General features: G+C 42.6%; 1 protein-coding gene across 1 annotated transcript; it reads right to left on the bottom strand.

Annotated features, from left to right (window-relative positions):
- Positions 1-3344: 3344 nt before the first annotated feature.
- WHAMM (WASP homolog associated with actin, golgi membranes and microtubules) lies at positions 3345-21167 on the bottom strand. The gene is made up of 10 exons (XM_070358364.1): positions 20445-21167; positions 17698-17871; positions 16811-16961; positions 14823-14992; positions 13486-13651; positions 10719-10906; positions 9392-9478; positions 9055-9150; positions 6344-6818; positions 3345-4117 (listed from the first exon to the last, which is right to left on the bottom strand). Exons 1-10 carry the CDS (start codon positions 21051-21053, stop codon positions 3816-3818), a joined length of 2418 nt encoding a protein of 805 aa, XP_070214465.1. The 5' UTR covers positions 21054-21167; the 3' UTR covers positions 3345-3815.
- Positions 21168-21215: the final 48 nt, after the last annotated feature.

The raw sequence follows: 21215 nt of genomic DNA, 5'->3' as shown, positions 1-21215 counted from the left end.
ATCAGCCGATGCGTGTTTGCAAGAGCGAGCACGCTACTGAATGGAAGTGATTCTGTGGCCACTCATGTCCACTTGCTTTCCAGACCCTCCCAGCTCACTCGTGAGTGGCCTCAAGTGCTATGTGAACTACCTCCCAGAGGGGCCTCCTTACACCAATGAGGCCCTGTGTTTGGGGCACCAAATACCAAATGCCCCTTCTCTGGAACATTTGGGAAAATTGACCTCAATTTTGCAATAATCTTCCCATGAATGAAGTTTTCCTTTCCAATTCTTTTTTTAAAAAATATTTATTTATTTAATTCACTTATGGCTGCACTGGGTCTTTGTTGCTGTGCTCAGGCTTTCTCTGGTTGCAGCAAGTGGGGTCTGTTCTCTAGCTGCAGTGCACGGGCTTCTCACTGAGGTGGCTTCTCTTGTTGTGGCTCCCGGGCTTTAGGCGCGTGAGCGTCAGTACTTGTGACACATGTGACCGTGGGATCTTCTTTTAATTTCAGCATGCGAACCCTTAGTTGTGGCATGTGGGATCTTAGTTCCTTGACCTGGGATCGAACCCTTGTACCCTGCATTGAAAGGTGGATCCTTAAGCACTGGACCACCTGGAAGTCCTCATATGAGTTCTTAAAAGCAGAGCACCTTTCCTGGCTGTGGTCATAAAGAGATGGTAATGAAAGAAGAATCAGAAAGATGCCGTGTTGCTGACTTTGAAGATCAATGAAGGGGCCACAAATCGAGAACTGTAGGCTGCCTCCAAAAACTGAAAGAGCTTCTAGCTTCTCCCCTAAAGCTTCAAAAAAGGAATTCAGCCTTTCTGACACCAGGATACTAGCCCAAGGAGACCCACACTGGACTTCAGACCCATGGAATGGTAAGATAATAAATCTATGCTGTTTTAAGGCCATACATTTTCTGTAGTTAGTTCTGGCAGCAATAGATAATACCGATAGATATAATAATAATATTATTATAAATAGATAAACCAATATACTCTTCCCATGAGTTTACGTATCTGAGAGTTGAGAAACTCTGCTATGTCAATTCAGTCAACTACATGGCTTCACATGATGGGTGGTCATTAATCAAAACCTCTTGATTCTGGCTCCTGCTACTACTACCTGCTTGATTCCCCAGTTCGGATGCAGGAGAGGGAATGAAAGAGCACATGAATAAGTCAGTCTGATTGGCCCAGCTCATGGTCCTTCACTCTGGGACCATCCACAGGATGCCTCCAGTTAGGGATTGGCTGTCCTAGAATCAGCTTTGGCCAGAAGGCCCATCGTGGGATATGAGACCTGGCCAGCGCAGGCTGCCCTTGTGGCTGGGGCTATGGACGGGGAAGGCATTGTGACTGGTGTCCTGGACAGGATGCAGTGGTCCTACAGGGGCCAGGGAAGACTTCAGAAAGGAGGATGCCGTGGAGTTGAGACTGAAAGGTGGGTGTGGATTTGCCAAGACCAGGTGGCAGAGGCCTGGTATATCCCCGGCACTGAGGCTCAAGAGAGCAGAGCCGTGTGGAAGCTGGTGGCAACCTGCTTGGTGTTGCTGGAGTAAAATGTGTGGTGGGGGAAGGGGCGGTGGGGGGCAACAGCCAGGTCCTGAGGGCTTGGCACGCCACACCAAGGGGCAGCCTTTACCCGTGTGGGTAGGAGAGTAGAGAAGGACATCACAGGGAGTGGTGGAGACTGACTGATAGCACTCTGGAGGGTGGACTAGGGAGGTTTGAAGCCAGACAGTAGGAGACACTACTTGTCCCCCACTGTGACTCTGGATCCTCTGAGGCCAGTGTGTGTGTTCAGTTGCCAAGTCGTGTCTTGACTTTGCAACCCCATGGACTGTGGCATGCAAGGCCTCCCTGTCCCTCACCATCTCCTGGAGTTTGCCCAAGTTCATGTCCATTGAATTGGTGATGACATACAGCCATCTCATCCTCTGCCACCCCCTTCTCCTCCTGCCCTCCATCTTTCCCAGCATCAGGGTCTTTGCCAGTGAGTTGGCTCTTTGCATCAGATGGCCAAAGTATTGGAGCTTCAGCTTCAGCATCAGTCATTTCAATGAGTATTCAGGGTTGAGGCCAGAATCTGGACTTAATTCCCAGCTTGGCTGGAAGAAGCGGGGAAAAGGGAGAAAAATGAGGGAGAGAAGGTTCCAGAGAAGTTTTGATGCACTAAAGATGGTTGGGTGAGGAATTTTCTTTGGAGAACTCTCTGAAAAGGATTATTTTTTAAAAGCTTCTCATTTTTGGCAGCCCTTAGAAAGCAAATTCTGAGAATTATCCAAGTCTGAATAAGCTCAATCGTGTCTCAAAATACTGAAATTACAATAATTAAAAATACTGAATTGCAAAATAAGCACAAGCGAAGTCCAACAGAGCTCTGATTTGGCCATTTTTAAAAATACCAAATTCTTTCTAGAGAAGAGTTTTGTGCTGAGGTTGGCCTGTCTCTGGTGGTGAAGGAGGCCAGGGACACAGCCACTGGGCCAGCTTCTGGGGCTTTTGACGGAAGCCCAGCAAGTAGCCTGCAAGATGCTACCTACGCAGGAGTGTGGCCCCATGCAACACACACTCCTAAACCCTGCTGGGAACCTACAGGAAGGAAAGGGGACCTGTGTGTCAGGGGACCAGGGCCTGGGCCCAGGGAGAGGAGTGAGGCACCTTCATGCCTGGGAGCCGGATCTGGGTCTGCATCACTCACGGTCAGGGAAGGTAGGACCCCTGGCAGTGGCTGCGCACGGAGATCAGGCTGTAGCTGCTGAAAAATCACCCAAGCCTCTCCCAGCTGTGCCGCCTGAGGCCCGTCAGTCAGCAAAGCAGCTGTAGGTAGGAACAGTTTGGGTCTGTAAGAACTCTGTGGAAACCAAGGAGGGTCAATTCATCTTGTTCTGAGAAAACCCAGGGTTGCCATGGCGAGAGTGACGCAATGAGGTTAGTGAAAAGAGTGGACTGCCTTGTATTGGTCTCTTCCCCTTTCCTATTTTTATTTATTTGGCTTCACTGGGTCTTAGTTGCAGCATGCAGAATCTTTAGTTACAGCATGCAAACTCTTAGTTGTGGCATGTGGGATCTAGTTCCCTGACCAGGGACAGAATCCCGGGTCACCTGCATTGGGAGCAGCGAGTCTTAGCCACTAGACCATCAGGAAAGTCCCACTCCTTTGCTAATTTTAACACAAAGCAAGAAGGAGAAAAGATTCCAGCATGAGTGCCTGAGGAGAATGACACTATTCCCCACCCTTAGTATTTGATTAAAAAAACATTCAATGTTTTTAATAAGATTTCAGCTAAACCCAGCCAAAGCAGGAATGGCTGTGTTAAGATACTCAGTTTCATTTCTTCATGAGTGACAGAGGCATTATAAATAGTTCTTTATTATGAGTTTATATTGTGCTTGATACATGAAATACATTTCATTTAAAATATTTAAAATAAGTCTTACTTATAAGCAATTTACTCTGATTATTGTTAAAATAATGTCCACATTCAAACCTTTCAATCCCAGCAAACCACTGCACACGCTTGGTCAGCAGTGCTTTCTACAGTAGCAGTGTAAACTTTTTTCAGAATAAGGGAATGATTCTAGGTTATCTGTGGTGAACAGTGATTACTGTTTCTCATGCCACCAGTGCTCATCATGGGTTCTCAGATGTGCAAGAGGCACCACATGTCTCCTTCCTTCCCTGACTTGAAGAGCCGCAGCGTTAAATAAAGCTGCAGCATCATACACCATGCCCTAGCTGATCTTCTGGGGTGTTGTGCAGCCTGTCTACCAGTGCCCCATCACACGCTGTATCAGAACAGGCCTTGGGCCCTTGGAGAGGAGCCTAATGATCCCACTCGTGGGGACCCTGTTCATCGCCTTCCTCCCCCTCTTCCTCCGAGTCAGCAGACACCCTCTTGATTCTCTGCAGTGCTGCCTTGATGCTCTTCTCCAGGTCGCTGGTGGGTTTACTGCTGGGGCTCGGGCCAGGGGCAGGGTGGACCTTCTTCAGTTTGACCCCCTGCCTTATGGCAGCCAGAATGTGCTCGTTGACTGAGGCTCGGGGAGGGGGCAACGCAGGCGCCTGCACCTTCTGGGGAGGGGCCCTGCCATGCCTTAGGGAGGCCAGCACTTCGTCCATCGACCCTGAAATTGAGTAAACAGATCAAGGAGTCAAGGAATCATACTCTTTCTCCCCAAAGTGCCAAGACAATTTTGTACTTGTTAAAGGTGTCAAGTCACCCATCAGTTAAGCCATGATTTAAACAAATGGTCATCATCCCATTAGACAAATGCTCTGAGCATCTCTAGGATATCTGCTATCTGCTAGTGTCGGCTCCCTGTTTGAATCCAGGATAGTCTCATCGTAATATTTCACCTTAACCACTGATCTTCCACCACTTCTTCAAATCCATAGCAACTCCCAGGCATAGTTGAAAGTCACCATACCTCCTGGTTAGCACGGCTGTTTCTGAAGACACAGGTGTTATCACCTTTTCAGGTGTCTCTGAAGACAGTTATGAACAGCTGGGTGTTTTAGTCCGACCCAGTGTGCATCGATAGCTCTGACATTCTATCTCCTCCATTTCCTTTCCCACTTAAAATCTTTTGACTGTACCCCGCCGTAATTCTCCAACTTCAGTCTTGAATATTAGTCAGTGATTACTTGTTCTGTGACACTGAAGTGAGCGGGTTTTCACACACAAAAAGGTTTAAAGGAAAACCTGAATCGGTGAACCCAGAGCAGGTGGTTCTGGCATGTCTGTATATAGTGTTTTAATTCCACCTACATTATCCTGAGGTAACTTAATGTGCTCTCTACTTTCAAGGGTGTGAAATGCTGTCAAAACACAAATTAGATCAGAGTTTCAAAGCCTTGGTGAGGAGAAGCTATTTTTCACTCTTGGCACCTTGAGCCCCCTGTGGTGGGTAAAATCTTTTACCACCTGCTGGAAGGGTGTGACTGTGGCCACTAATTTAGGGATCTTCCATGTGAGACTTAAAGGTCATTTCTAGTTCAGAACTGAAAAGCTATGCCATGGCTAACAAACACCTTGGATCTTAACCTATAACTTGTTCCACTTCCCTTCTAGGAGTCATAAGATAGACTTGCACCATCGAGGGCATTTTATGGTGTTAACTCACACTTTCTTATGCTTTTAGTGCAGTGAGGCAGTGGGTGTGTTACGAGTCAGGTCAGGAAACAACGTGTGCACATGTGCTCAGCAGGTAAGTCGTATCTGACTCTGCAACTCCATGGACTGCAGCCCACAGTCCACAGAACTTCCCAGGCAAGATACTGGAGTGGGCTGCCATTTCCTCCTCCAGGGGACCTTCCTGACCCAGGGATTGAACCCAGGTCTCCCACATTGCAGACAGATTCTTTACCGCTGAGCCACCAGGGAATCCCCGGTCGGGAACGAGGCACCCCCACAAAGACCTGCCGTGTCCTATTTCTTGTCCAGGCCCGTGAGCTCTCACTTTCATTTACCACAGTGTTGCAGCAAAGCCCATGGAAATGGGCCATCTGGTCTCCACTTAGTAGTGTAGATGTTTTCATTTGTACTTGGTTCTAGGTACAGTGAAACCTTAAACTCACAATGACCAGAATACACATTAACCAGAACCACAGTTGGAACTGTTATATAATTCCCATCATCTGTCATAGTCCCCTTGTATTTGACCACTTCATTTTACAAAGATTTTCCACAGTAAGGTTTCTCTGACCACCACTCAGACTACAAGAACAGCCCTCCATAGTCTAAAATTCCTCCAAGATAATTCCAAACCAGTATTCTGCTTAAGATGTAACAATTTAATTCCATGAAGGACTCACAGGTGCAACAGTGAGCTTAATTCAAAGCAACACTAAGCATGTGGCAGAAATCAAACACCGATGTCTTAAAAACCTGAGAAGGGACTTCCCTAGTGGTCCAGTGGCTACGACTCTGAGCTCCCAATGGAGGGGGCCCACTTTCAAACCCTGGTCAGGGAACTAAATCCCACATGGCACAACTGAGAGTTTGTACGCTACAACTAAGAAGATACCACATGCTGCAACTCAGTCCTGGCTCAGCCAAATAAATAAATTAAAAAAAAAAAAAAAAGAACCTGAGACAGGTTGATTCTTAAACAGCCTCAGAGATCCCAAGTCATGTGACCACTAATTGTATAGAGATGTTTCCTCGATTTAGGCTCAGATTTAGGCTCTGCTAATTTTGCAATAAAAGTGACAAGGTAACACGTACTAGAATATTTTAAGACTGTAGAGCTTTATGAAAAAGATTTTGATTTGAAGATGATGGCTGCTAAAGCTGGAACCCTCTAACCACTTAACCACCTCGGGTGAGTGGGGACAGTTGGGAAGATTACCTGGGCCACTAAAACTGTCTGCGGGACCACGTGGGTTCTCAGTGGGTGATTCACACACTAGTGGAAGTGGCTGATCATCTTTCACTGAAGTCCCGAAGCGTAAATTCCGATGACTTGCAGGTTGAGAAGAAAAGGGCTGAGCAGGGAGGGGCGGCGGTGGTGGTGGGGGAGGAGGTGGCGGGGGAGGCAGAGGCGGCGGCGGCGGCAGCAGTTCCTCACTTGACGTGGAATGTGTTTGGTCACCAGTTGGAACCAAAGTCGGGACAGGGCTGTCTCCAGCACAGTCTTCACGCTCAGGGGTTTTCACAGTACTGACTTCAGACAAGGGAGCACTTCTGGTTTTCCTACAGGATGGACGGATCACGGCTGTCATCTGAGAAGTCGGTGCGGGTGTCTGCTTGGGTAGTCCATTCGGCAGGTCTGGAGTCACAGGTTGTGAGCGAGAGCTCTTTAGGACAGGCTGGCCTGGACATCTCTGAAAATGAAAAACCATTCTGAGAAACTGGCTACGATCACAAACCATCAAAATGCTAGAGCTTTCTATAAAGGAAACCCAAAGACTTTCTTTGTGTGGATCATTCTAATTCACAAAGCGGCTGCTTCTCACTTTGCACAGCCACCCTTGCTACTAAACCTATATATTGAGGAACAAACATTTGTATGCTTTCATATAATACTTTTCTCTGTAATAAAGATATGAAAGGATACATACAGATGAAAACACTCATCATATTTTTAGTATGAAAGATCAGAAAACAAATACAAACAAAAGACAGTTGAAAAAATTATGGTGAGTTGAACATATCAGGCAGCCATGAAAAATCATAAATAGTACAAAGTTTGTGAAACATCTTTTAAAAAAATGCAGATGATATGGTGTGCAATGCATAACCATGTAAAAACAGATCTATGACAAATACCAGCAGTGTGGACCTCCAAGTGACAGTTAAAACAGGTATTACAGATGTTTCTCTAATGTTTAGACTTCAAGTAAATTTTATAATTTAAAAATATTAATTAAAGATGTTGTACTCTCACAGGTATAGTTTGCTAAAGAAAAACCTCACCTTACAAAGAGCTAATCTTGAGGGGTGTACACCTCCATGGACCAAAAAAACTGCAACTTTCACCAATTTAAGGTCAACTTGTTCCAGTTTGTTGGTGGATTCTTTCACCTTCATACCATGTAAATGTGAAAATCAGGGCTCTGACTAGTTCAGGGTCATGGAGCTGGACTTGGATCCCTTGAATCCCCTCCTGCACAGTGACTCTGCTGTGCTCATCAGTACCCTCTGGAATATGGATGAGCTTTGAAAACATTACGCTGAGAGACCACTGACCATAAAGGACCACTTATATGAAATGTCCACCGTAGGTAAATCCATAGAGACAGAAAGCAGATTAATAGTTGCCCAGACCCAGGGAGGTAGCAGGGAATGACGGCTACTGGATATGAGATTTCTTTGGGGAACAGTAAAGATGTTCCAGACTGATTGTAGTGATGGCTACACAACTCTGTGAATATAATAAAACCTTTAAATGGAAGAATTGTATAGTGTGCAACGTCCATGAATAAAGCTGCTTTAAAAAAAAAAAGATAATGAGCATGAATGTAAATGCCTAGCACAGTGCGTGCTATACAGCAGGGATCAGAGTAGAAAGTGTATCAGGGACTTCCCTGGTGGTCCTGCGGTTAAGAATCCACCTTCCAATGCAGGGAACGTGGATTTGATCCCTAGTCTAGGAACTAAGATCCCACATGCCTGGGGCAACTAAGCCCACGCATGGCAACTAGAGAGGTCGACTCACCACAGCAAAGACACAGTGCAGTCAAAATCAAAAAAGAGAGAAGATGAAGTTGTAAAATATGATGTATTCACTCTGGTGGCCCCTGTTTTTCTTGTTGGTATTGCACCATGCATCTTCAGTACCTCATCCCAGACTTATGTCTGGGAGTGGGTGGTTTTCTATTTTGGGTCATTATGAGGGTATATGACGAGAACAGGTTTACACTTTATGTTCAACAAGTTTAATATTACTTTAAGTATCTATTTACTTAAAAAAAAAAAAACCTATTCACTTTTGAAGAAAAGAATTTATTGGGAGTATAGTTGCTTTACAATGTTAAGTTTCTGCTAACTGCAAAGTGAATCGGCTTTACATATACATATATCCCATCTTTTTTGGATTTCCTCCCCATTTTGGTCACCACAGAGCACTCAGAGGAGTTAACTGTGCTATACGGTAGTTTCTCGTGAGTTATCTATCTTATATATAGTATCAATAGTGTATATATGTCAGTTCCAATCTCCCAGTTCTTCCCACACCCCCTTGGTATCCACGTTTGTTCTCCCTGTCTCTTAAACCTGTTCACTTTTAACAGGTCACTTAACTAATGTCACAATGTTTCCTCGACCAAATTTTAAAGCCTTCTTTATTATAAATGAGGAAAAGCCAGCTAGAGCTGAGGGCAATTTAACTATTTTTGGTTTTCCCTGCCAGTTAACAGCAGGGTGAGTGGCAAGGTCAAAAACATCTTGATATTTCTAATACTTTTGTTTTTTATTTATAGACTACAAATCATGGCATTTGGGGAACATTTTAGGTCCCAAATCATCTCTCCCTAATACTTCATATTTTTCTCCTCGGGTAGGTGATCTTCATTTATTTTCCCAGAAAACACAGGAGAAGCGAGGATTTATAGAACTCACCTCTTTAAATGCTCTTAATCGTTGGAGGGTTTTTTGGCGTTCTTGGTTTATCCATTCTCTTTTCTTTTGTTCCTCCTCTTTTTTCTTGTCTCTTTTCTATATTTAGACAAACACATATCTGTAAGCTTCCCAAAAGTCTTGAGAGACTGTAACCTAACATTCTTGCCACCCCCCGCCCACTGCCATGTCCGTACCACCACCCCCACCCCGGCTGCAGGGCCACACTGCACCAGGCCCTCAGGATCCAGGCTGACCAGGCAGTGGGCTCCACTTTGCACAAACTGAAGCCCATGGGTCACATTATGCAAACATAAAACATTTTTCTTCGACCACTCACCCTCTGAACACTGTGGTGCTGATGAGAATATTTTATTCTTTCTTCAGCCTGTTGCAATCTGAGTCGATGATTTTCTTTGCATTGATCCTAGGGGAATAATGTAATTTCACTGATCTGTTTTTTAACTTGGTTATAAATTGAACACTGCATGGCTTTTAATATTACCATGGGGTGGCATAAAAGGTTGAAAGAAAAAAAGCACTGCATTTGGGCTGTAGTATAAGGCATTTATTAATAGGAGTTACGGTGTGATTCAGTACATCTGCCTCCTCCTCAGTCACATGACATGGGCTGATTGGCTGCTTACGGAAATCCCTTGTTCCTGGTCAGGAACGTCATGGCTGGGATGCAGTGCTTTGAGAGATGAAAAAGCAAGTCCTCCATCCAAGTAGAAATGAGAGGACATACAGGAGCCCCACATCCTTAAGTGGGAAGTGTCCTAAGGATCTGTTTCAGTGCAATTGGTATAAACACATTTCCCCCTAATGTTCTAAATATTTCCAAACATACCTATATAACACATCCAAGCTACTTTCCAAACATACCTACATAACACATCCAATCTATAATATCTGAACAATTATATTAAAAACTATATCATCTGGGAATTCCCTGGTGGTCCAGTGGTTAAGAGTCTACTTCCCAACACAAGGGACACCAGTTCAGTCCCTGGTCCCGGAAGATCCCACATGCCACAGGGGAACTAGGCCCGAACACCACAGCTACTGTGCCTGTGCTCTAGAGTCTGTGCTCCACAACAAGAGAAGCCCCCACTCACCACAACTAGGGGAAGCCCACTCAGCAATGAAGACTCAGTGCAACCAAAAATAAGTAAATAAATAACTTTAAAAAAAAAACTGTATCTCAAGTATGCTTACCCCTTCTTAGTATGTTACCTTTTTATGTAATCACAGAGTTTTTAAAAATTAGGAAAAAAATCACTCACCAATTATAAGGACTGAAACAAGCCAAATATTGTCTGATTGACATTTTATAATCAATTAAAAAAAAATTGTTATCATTTATTATAGCTTCTTAGAAGTTTCTACCTACTGTGATTTTTTAAAATGCCTATGTATGTCATAGACATTCAATCAATAGTTGTTGAAAGACTTAATTAAAATCTAAAGATGATTAAATCCAAAAGGAAAAAAGAATCTTTTTAAGGAAAAAAAAACTGTAGTGTATTTTAATTGTAGCCACTGATATCTACATTAAACACACATAAAATGAATCATTCATAAAAGCCTTATTTTCGAACCTATCTTTTGTAAAAGAAGAAATCCCCCAAAGCTGTGAGACAAGAAGGCCGCCCGGGCGCACCCACCTTTCTGTTCCTGAGACGGGCTCTCCTGGCACAGATGCTGCCCCGCTTTGACTCCAGCTGCTGGCACTGCCGGCTGAGCACCCCCACCTCCAGCTGCTTCCCTTCCTGTAGCCCCATTACACCATCCATGACCGTAAGTTCCTCTGGGCTTTCACACGGGTCGTAGTAGATCACTTCATCCTGTTTATCTAGAAGCATATTAATGATTTTTAAAAACATTTTATTAAAAATAATGCATACTTTTTTTTTCTTTTGGCTGTGCTGGGTCCTCTGCGCAGGCTTTTTCTAGTTGCAGAGAGTGGGGCTACTCTCTAGTTGCAGTGCACGGGCTTCTCATTGCAGTGGTTTCTCTTTGCAGAGCACAGGCTCTAGGGCACTCAGGCTCAGCAGTTGTGGTGCACAGGTTTAGTTGCTCCGCGGCATCTTCTCAGATCAGGGATCGAACCTGTGTCTCCTGCATTGACAGGTGGATTCTTTACCACTGAGCCACCAGGGAAGCCCATGCATACTTTTTTTAATGTAAGGATAGTTAAAGGTTCTTACAATTAACAGGTATATATATGTGTCTGTGTATACACACACACATGCAACTTACATAGTTACATGTATCAATAAAGATAATTAGAGAAACTTTTCCATGTGATAGAAATACAGTTTTAATGGCAACACAGTATTCTCGAATTTAAGCACTTTCTGTTCTTAGAATGTCACAATGTTCCATTAGTATCATTTCCACTGTGATGAACATCTTTGAATATAAATCTTTGTATACATTTTTTATTACTTCCTTTGCAGATGAATATTTAAGACTCCTGATCACTGTTGTCAAATCACCCTCCTCGAGAAAGGGAACATATGTTCTACCAGCAGTATGTCATTAAGGTACCTTAATGATATTTAATCTTAATTACGTACTGATTTTTTAAAAATACATGCTGACTGTAACAAACTCAAGTCCTACAGAAGTACATAAAAATAGAAAGTAAAATTTTCCTCTTTCCTCACCAAATCTTTGTCCTTTTATTCCCAGATGAAAATATGAATAGTTTGGCATGGATCCTTCCAGATTAACCTTTTTCTAACAGAACTTCTTCCTAAATATGCAAAGTGCTTATAACGTGAAGCTAAAGTTTTTGAATACCTAGGATTAAATTAAATGTTCAGGATCTATATGAAGAAAATAACTAAACTTGGAGGAACTTTAGGGAAAAAAACAGACTGGAGTAAATGGAGAGACATACCATGTTCTTGGATGGGAAGATTCAAAATTGAAAAGACGATAATTCTTCCCAAATTAATCTCTAATGTTAACTGCAGTCCCAATAAAAATTCCGAGTTTTTTGGGTTTTTTGTTTTGAGCTTGTCAAAATGATTCTAAAGTTCATCTGGAAGAATAAAGGAGTGATAAGGAGTCAGAAAATTTTTGGAAAAGTAGATTAATGAGGGAAGGATTTGCTTTACATAATAATAGGAACAGCATGGTACCAGCTACCAGGAGCCATTCACAAATCAGTGAAAGAAAATAACAGTTCATAAATAGATCAAAACAAGTATGATAATCCTGGATATGGGACAGGTGACAAGTCAAAGCAACAGGGGAAATGTTTTTAAAATCAGTGGGTGGGACTGCTTAAGGATTCGGAGGGGAAAGTTTAGATTGCTACCCACATCAAAATAAACTTCATCTGGATTAAAGAGCCACATGTTTTTAAAAGCAAAATCATACAAATACTAAAAACAAAAGTAAATACCTGTGTAATTTTGGGATAAAGGACTTAGAACACAAAATCAGAAAGACTGAGAGAGGTGACTTCATAAAGATTAAATATTCCGAAAAAGCAAATGACAGAGCAATGATTTGCAACATATGACAGATAATAAAGTAACATCTCTAATACAGAAAGGGAATATTCCAAAGAAAAATGGTCAAAGACCATAAATAGGCAGTAAATAAAAACAAATGACCAGTAAACATACAAAATTGTGTTCAACATCACTTGTGAATGAAATAAATGAAAATTAGAAGATGCCATTTTTTTCCCCATCACACAGGCAAAGAATTTAAATGAATAAGTACAGGGAAACATTTTCATCATCAGCTGATAGGAGCATCATTAAGTAGAATGAAATTTAGAAATTAGAAAATAATAGTGGTTTGGGAAAATGTATATCAAATGATTGTTATAGTGTTGTTTTAACAATTAAGTGTCAAAATGTAAAACGTACATTGTTCTTGACCTGATTCCGTCTTTAGAAATTTATCCAGAGGAAAGAATGTCCTATACACAGAGACATATGTAAAGGAAGGTTCTTCACTACATTGTTCACAACAGTGAAAAGCGGATATCCCAGTATATCTATTTAATTGAATACTATGAAGCCATTAAAATTTTTGATGATTTTATAACTTTTTGAAATGGAAAGATGACTATTATATATTAAATGAAAAAGAGGTTACCGAACAGAATATGCAGTTTCGGTTTAAGAAATTGATAGATATTTCTAAACATTAGCATATAAAAAAAGCTACAAACTACAGAGTCTACAAAGTATCTCTAGATGATGGAACTGGAGTAATAACAGTTTCCCTTTGTTTTGCTGTGTGTTTACCAATGAACATATTATTTCAGTAACAAAAATACTGAAGGGAAACTGTATTAGAAAATTTCAGTATACAATATACAAGAAATAATTGATAATATGGTCTGTATTTCCTTGAATGTGTAATTTAAACATACCAAGATATACATTGAAATATAAATTTTACCTTTTATAAGTCTTTTAATGGAGTCCAACTGTGTAACAAGCAGTATTTCTTCATATTTTAATATCTCAAATTTAACCTCATATAATTCTAATTGAACTTCATAATATTGTATTTCTAAGTCATCTACAATGTTTATTTTTTTTTCTTGTTCTGGAAGATCTTCCATCTTGTTTTCATGAAAAAGATAAGAGCAAGTTAAAATAATTAGGACATTAAAAGCAAACTTTACAAGCATCTGAGTTATTTTCTATTCAGTGAAAGTGAAAGTATTAGTTGCTCAACTGTGTTCAACTCTTTGGGATCCCATGGACTGTAGCCTGGGAGGCTCCTTGTCCCTGGTTTCTCCAGACAAGAATACTGGAATGGGTTGCCATTCCTTCTCTTCTCAGTATCAAATATGAAAAAAGCAAAGAGAGAAGAGACACTTTTCCATTTCACTTAGTGGGATAAAAATGCCTTCTTCAGCGTTGATCACAAATACTTTACCTCATCTCTGAAACATATGAAAACATTTAGGTTTTGAGCAAATAAATGGCAATGAAGTATTCACATGTTTTCTGCTTTAAAGTCATAATGTTATAGGAAATAAAATTGACTATGCTCCTAAGATGAAGCACCTCTTTGATTATTATAAAATTGTGCTGAAAACATGGCTTGACTGATTTTCAAGTATATTACCTACTTTGGTTCTGAGGTCAATGTGATCAAGTGACTGCGACAATACAATATTTCAAAAACATTTTAACTGAAACTTCACGGCCAAACTTTCAGTCTCTAAATTCTGAAAAGACCCTGATGCTGGGAAAGATTGAGGACAGGAAGAGGAGGGGGTGACAGAGGATGAGACGGTCGGATGGCATCACCCACTTCAGTGGACATGAGTTTAAGCAAACTCCAGAAGATGATGAACGACAGGGAAGCTAGGTGTGCTGCAGTCCATGGGGTTGCAAAGAGCTGGAACGACTTAGTGACTGGACAATAACAAAAGAAGATGGTACTGGGGACTTCCCTTGTGGTCCAGTGGCAAAGACTCTGCTTGCAATGCAGAGAGCCTGCATTCAATCCCTGCTCAGGGAACTAGATCCCACGCCACAGCTAAGAGTTCCCATGCTGTAAATAAAGATCCTACGTGCCGCAAGGAAGATCAGTGATCCCGTGAACCACAACTAAGACCCGGTACAACCCAATAAATAAATAAAATGGTGAAACTTACAAACAATTTTTTAAATAAAAAAATTTTTTAAGATAAAAAAGATGGTGTTGGAACAAGTGAGCAAGGATGCTACCTAAAATAAAAGTGTATTTGTAAAACAAAGCTTCACTTATGTTTGTCTTACCTTGCCCCGAATTTCAGCTCTTCTGTGATTTAAACACAGCTCTTTGGCTCTCATGAGTTGTAGAGCCTCCCGGGCTAACATCAGCTTGAGTTTTTCCAACCTGGGAGTTGCTGTGGCCCAGGCAGCCTGGCCGAATCTCTTCTCATCCTGCGCCATCTGTTTCTTCATTCCTGTTGGATTGTAATTAATAAAATAAAACTTAAATACAACTCATAATAAAAAAAGAAACTTTTCCTGAATGAATTCTGTTTATTGCCTTCTATGTTACCTGCAAAACATCCCTTTTAAAAGAAAACATGTATTTTAGTGATTTTTTTATTGTCACAAAAATAATACATGGTTATTTAGTATAAAATTTTAGATAAATTCATTTAAAAAAAGAAAATCATGAATCTCACATACTTAAAACAATTGCTTCTTACATCTTGGTGCAAATACTTCTGGGCTGTTTCTGTGTCTAACTAGACTAATAGGAAGATACAGTTTGACCAAAACAAACCACCAACCCCCCTCCCTGCACCCAGGATATCATTCTGCTTTATATCTTGTTTATTTCACTTACTGTATCACAGAATTTTTGCTATTCATAAAAATTGTTATAGAGAATCATGCTTAATAGCTACATAGTATTCCACTTTATGAATGTACTATAATTTAACAAACTGATAGATAATAAGTTGTTGCTATTTGTAACTACTATCAACAATGACTGAAGATTAGATAAAAGTACCTCAACCCAGGGACTTCCCTACCAGTCTAGTGGTTAAGACTCTGCACTTCCACCTCAGTGATATGGCCAAAAAAAACCAATAAACAAAAAGTACTTCACCCAGCCTACAGGACCATCTGGTCTTGTCCCTGCCTGTCTGCCAGCATTCTCTCACACCACATTCTCTGTACAGGCAGACCACAGAGGTAGTTCAGGTTCAGTTCCCAACCAACACAGTAAAGTGAATACCACAATAAGCAAGTCGGATTTCTTGTCTCCCACTGCATACAAAAGTTATGTTTACACTGTACTATGGTCTAGTAAGTGTGCAGCAGCCTTATGTCTTAAAAAAATGTACAAACCTTAATTTAAAAATACTTTATTACTAAAAAGTGCTAACCATCATCTGAGCTTTGAGCTGTAATCTTTTTGACATAGGAACATCAAGTATCACTCATCACAGATCACCATAACAAAATGTAAAAGTTTGAAAATTACCAAAATGTGACTGACAGAGACACAAAGTGGGGCAAATGCTGTAGGAAAAACAGTAGTTGCTATTCTTAAAATTTATTTTTATCTTTTGATTGCACCACATGGGATGTGAGATCTTAGTTCCCCAACCACGAATCGAACCTGCACACCCCCCTGCACTGGCAGCACAGAATCTTAACCACTGGAGCACCAGGGAGGTCCCAGCACTTGCTATTTTATAACAGACTTGCTCAGTGTAGGACTATCACAAACCTTCAATCTGTAAAAATCATACTATCTGTGAAGTGGGGTAAGGTACAGCACCACGAAATGAGCAGTGAGATGAGGTGTGTCCGTGCTGCGCTCCAGCCCGTGGCTTCGTCATACTTGTCAAGCTCCCTCAGACCAGAGGGCCTTCGTAAATGCTACTCCTGCCTGAACACCGTCCCATCAATTTTCTGCTCTCTCCACTCCCATTTAGCCTTCAGATAGGAGGGCAAATGCCACTTCTCAGAGGCCTTCTGTGACCACTCTGACTGAGCCTCATTTTTCTCTCCTAGGCTCTCAGTGCCCCATGTTTCTCTCCCTCATATAGCTTGTTGCCACTGCCATTTTCCATGTGTTTGAATGAATATATAATAAAGATTTCTCTTCCCTCATGTGACTTTACAGTGTCTATGCTTATCCTTATAGTGAATCCTCAGTACCTAGAAAATACAGAATCTGGTGCTTAAGAGGCACTCAAGTGTTTTCTGAGTACAAAGAAAATTACATGTATCTTAGTATAGCATTTTAACATTATTACCTGCTAATGCTTCTACCGTTTTTTCAAAATAATTCACTGTAATATCTTGAATAGAGACTATAGCTTCTTCAGCCTGTCGGGTCCATTCTTGGGCTTCCTTCTGCAGGGCAACTATCCTTTTAGGACCTAGATCATCTTCATCCAAAGACTTCTACAGAAAGAAGGGCAAGTTGTACCAGTAAGAGAGAAGAATCATGTAGAACCATTAGAAAATCGAAAGGAAACTGGTCATGTGGATTATTTAAACTACTTTTATTACTACTACTTAGTCAATTAAATTTCATTCACTCATCAGTTCCTTACTGAGTATAAACAAGGCTCTAAGTGCAGCATTCTCTGGAAGACAAAGGGATACTCTGGAGCATAAAGGAAAAAATACCCTACTTTACTCTGTACTACTCAAATAACTTTTTCTAGAAGGCAATACTGTCAAGCTGTGTTTCTCTGTTAATAATAATATATATTGTTTGGAGACCCCTGGTGGTCCAGTGGCTCACCTGCCAATCCCAGGGACACTGGTTTTATCCCTGGTCTGAGAAGATCCCACATGCTATGGGGCAACTAAGCCCGTGCATCACAACTACCTTGTCTATGCTCTGGAGCCCACAAGCCACAAGAGAAGCCCACACACCACAAGTGGAGAGTAGTCCCCGCTCACCTCAACTAGAGAAAGTCCACACGTGGCCCAGCACAGCCAAAAATAAATAAATACATTTTTTAAATGTCTTCATCTTTAAATCAATTTAAAAAATAAATTCGATGTATCTACAATATTATCGAAACACAGGGTGAACCCAAAGTGGAAACACAGATTGAATCATAAATGCAACTAAAGAAACAGTATGTCATAAACAGTAAATCTGATAAAGTAAAAACATAAAACGTACCAAAATAGCAAGCTTACATGAAGTTGCAAGTTCTCGCATGTCCCTGAATGGCTGCAGTAAATATTGAAAGAACATGGTTGTCGCAGTAACTAATTCCTGGTACGCTTCATCTTCCTCTCGATACACATTCATTAATGCTACCATGGTGTTGGCTTTTTCATGCCCTTGAAGCAACTAGAAGGCAAAATGTAAATAAAGTTCAATTATGGACAGGATAAGATGATACCAAACCAACAGAGCTAAAGAAACCTGAATGTTCCTAACATTAACACATCAATTTAAAATGCTGATTAAACATGAAAATGCTATTGTCCTCCAACCAAAATGCCCAGGAAGAATGGTTAAATAAATCATGGTACATCCATAGTAGAAATATTATTATTGTAATCATTTATTCAGCACTGTGCTTTTGAAGACCGGTTCTGTAATCTGGGCACTTTTATAATAATAAATGGGAAATAGAGGAGGATGTAGAGTTGAAAATTTATGTCCTAAGTATGTAGTACATGTACTAAGGACTCAGAGAAAAGGGCCTGAGAGAGGATATTTTTCCATCACTTTTTTGACCATAAAGGTATTGTGAGAATGCACTCCTTTTTTAAAACTGCTAAGGGACTTCTCTGGTGGTCCAGTGGTTAAGACTGCATTTCCACTGCAGGCGGCATAGGTTCAATCTCTGATCAGGGAACTAAGACCCTACATGCCGTGTGATGCAATCAAAACAAAAACAGACAGACAAACTCATAAGGACATACAGATGATTCCAAGTACTTCTCCAGGTTAGTATTCCCACCAATTCCCCAGCAGAGTAGACTCATTCACAGCATCACAAATGGGGCTGTAGCCTCTGAAGAATGCTTCTGAGGCAGGGCAAGAAATAAATCGAACACTTATAATCTAGAAAAACTCATTTGGTAAGAAACTAATTTACTGCCCAGGAGAAGAGAAATAAAATCAATTAATAGTATAAACTCCGCACCCCCACCCCTCGGTCAGTATATCCTTAAATTCTTCTATTTCCTTCCCTCCGTTAAGGATAAAGTGATCTATGTTCAGTAGTCATTTTATCCAGGTGATAACAGTAGGATTATGCCCTGCCTCAAAAAAAGAAAGCAAAAGTTTCCCTCAAGAAAATTAAAACACATGAAAAAGTAAACTTAAGACAATGATGTTTTTCAGCCTTATTTCTTAAGACTATTCAGACTTCAAAACATTCAGTTTCACTTTCTGTATTCTAGCAATGTTAGTAATTGGTCTAATTCTAGAATCAACTGCTTTCCTGTTCTAAATATGAGCTGAGTACTAAAATTATTACATGCTCTTCCATGGATGCAGTGTATTTCATATTTAAGCCTTCACCCTCCCCCCCACATGTTCCAGGTGAACAGGTGAACTATACCAGTGTCAACAGCTAGCTTAACAGTATGAACTATACTAGTGCATAATACCTCTGAATGAACTCAAACTTGGATAAAGTGTATATAACTTTTACAATAGTAACATATGTTAGTTTAGGGGAAAACCACTTCTCTCTCTGAGAAACCAGGTGTCTGAAAATTAAGTGATTCAACATGATAAAGCTGAAGATCTAAGGCCAACTAGCCTGAAACTGCCCTGTGGTTTCCTCATTATCAAGTGAAATAAACCTATGAGAAGTGGGTGTATAAAAAGCTCATTCTGTATTTAGCTTGAGAGAATATAAGATTTTGAAATGTGGCTAAATTGTTCTTACACCTCCCCTTCCTCAAATGAATGCAGAGAAAAATCATTCTGATTAAGAACGACCTAAAGTGAGAAAGAAATGGCAACCCACTCCAGTGTTCTTGCCTGGAGAATCCCAGGGACAGGGGAGCCTGGTGGGCTGCAGTCTATGGGGTCAGACACGACTTAGCGACTAAAACAATAAATACAAAGGGCAGGCAAGAGGCATGTCCGGGTGTAGCACAGAGAACTTAGTCTTGACTTAGGAATAGTCAATTCATTGTGGATATATGAGCCATGTTTTCCTCTTAAACCCTTTTTTGAATCCTCTTCAGTTCTGTAAACTTAGCGCTCAAAAAATGAACCGTTCAATCACTCTAACAACCTCTTTCAAGCTTAAAACTGCTTTCCTATTGCTGCTGTTCCAAACTGATGAATACAGCTCGTAACCTATAGGCTTTCCACTGGACCAAGTCTATTTTGTTTTATTGGCCACACTGCGCATGCGGGGTCTTGGAAGCCAGAGCCCCCTCGCAGTGCAAAGGGGAGTCCTTTCCTTGGACCAGCAAGGAAATCTCCTCACCAAGTCTTTCTTACCTCAAAAGCCTGGGTTCTAGAAGCTCCTTCATCCTCTAACACATCTTGTCTCCCTTATGGGGCTTCCCCTCATACACGGGAACCTGCTTTTGTTTACATTCAGTCCTTGTTATAACTTCCTACACTCATAGGATGTTTCTAGTTTCTCTTTCAGTATTCTCTGGCATTTCCGGTCACAACAGCCTCCTCCGCCAATAACTCCAGGGGAAAGGTTAAAGAGCCTACTCTGGCTCTTAACTGCGAATAAAACTTTAACTCAGTCCTCTCGCCAGGCCCCGTGCGGGTTCCTCGGGAAGTCCCCTCGCTGCTGTCCGACAGGTGATGCACCTGCGAGGCTGCGCGCCCCTTCCGCGCATCACGCAGATAACGGGCAGACCCCACTCTCGCACTCGTCCCTCCCCAGGCAAAGGAACACGTAAAGGACCTGCGTGGGCCCGGCGGGAGCGTACCTGGCGCAGCCGCGCGCTCGCCTCGTCGCGCCGCGCGCGCAGGGCTCGCTCCCGGAATTCTCGCGTGCTCTCGCAGTCGGCCGCGCAGCGCTGGCCGGGGAAGAGCGCGTCGCGCACGGCCGCGCCGCCGCAGCCGTCGGCCGCCTGGCCGAGGTAGCGTTCCAGCTGCCTGCACAGCTCCTGCAGCGCTGCCTCGCCCGGGCCCGTGGGCGCCGGCCACACCAGCGTCCACAGCCCAAGCCCCAGGCCCCAGGCCCCGCCGCCGCCCACGTCTAGCTCCGGCGGCAACCGCGGGAAGCAGGGCTCGAGCGGCGGCCACAGCGCTGCCAGCTGACGGTGCGCGCCGCGGAGCCCGGCGGCCGAGAGCAGGCCCGCCCAACTGGGCGGGGGCGCGGCAGCCTCGGGCTCGGGCGCGGGTTCGGGCCCCGCCTGGCTCCCTTCGCGCCACCGCCGCCGCTGCGCCGTGCGGTCGTGACAAGTCACGGCGAACTTGCCCTCCACATCATTCCAGGCCACCAGGAAGCGCAGCTGGTGCCGCTCGGGCTCAGCGAAGAGGTCCTCGCGGACCGGTACCCAGCCCTCCAAGCTGTCGGGCTGCTCGTCCTCCATGGCCGCCAGCGGTCAGCGCCCGGAGGGCTCGGCTCTCCCGAGCCTGGTCTCCTCGCACCAGAAGCCGCTGCACAGTCCGGACGGCGTCATTTTTCGCTGAACTGGAATCGGCGTCAGCACCCCAACCACCGCCACCCTCGGCACTTTTGATTGGCTGTCTGC

This window comes from Bos mutus, chromosome 21 (assembly GCF_027580195.1).
Source record: "Bos mutus isolate GX-2022 chromosome 21, NWIPB_WYAK_1.1, whole genome shotgun sequence".
In the NCBI taxonomy this organism is placed as follows: domain Eukaryota; kingdom Metazoa; phylum Chordata; class Mammalia; order Artiodactyla; family Bovidae; genus Bos; species Bos mutus.
The sequence above is the reverse complement of the archived record's forward strand: the minus strand, read 5'-3'. Positions and strand labels throughout refer to the sequence as shown.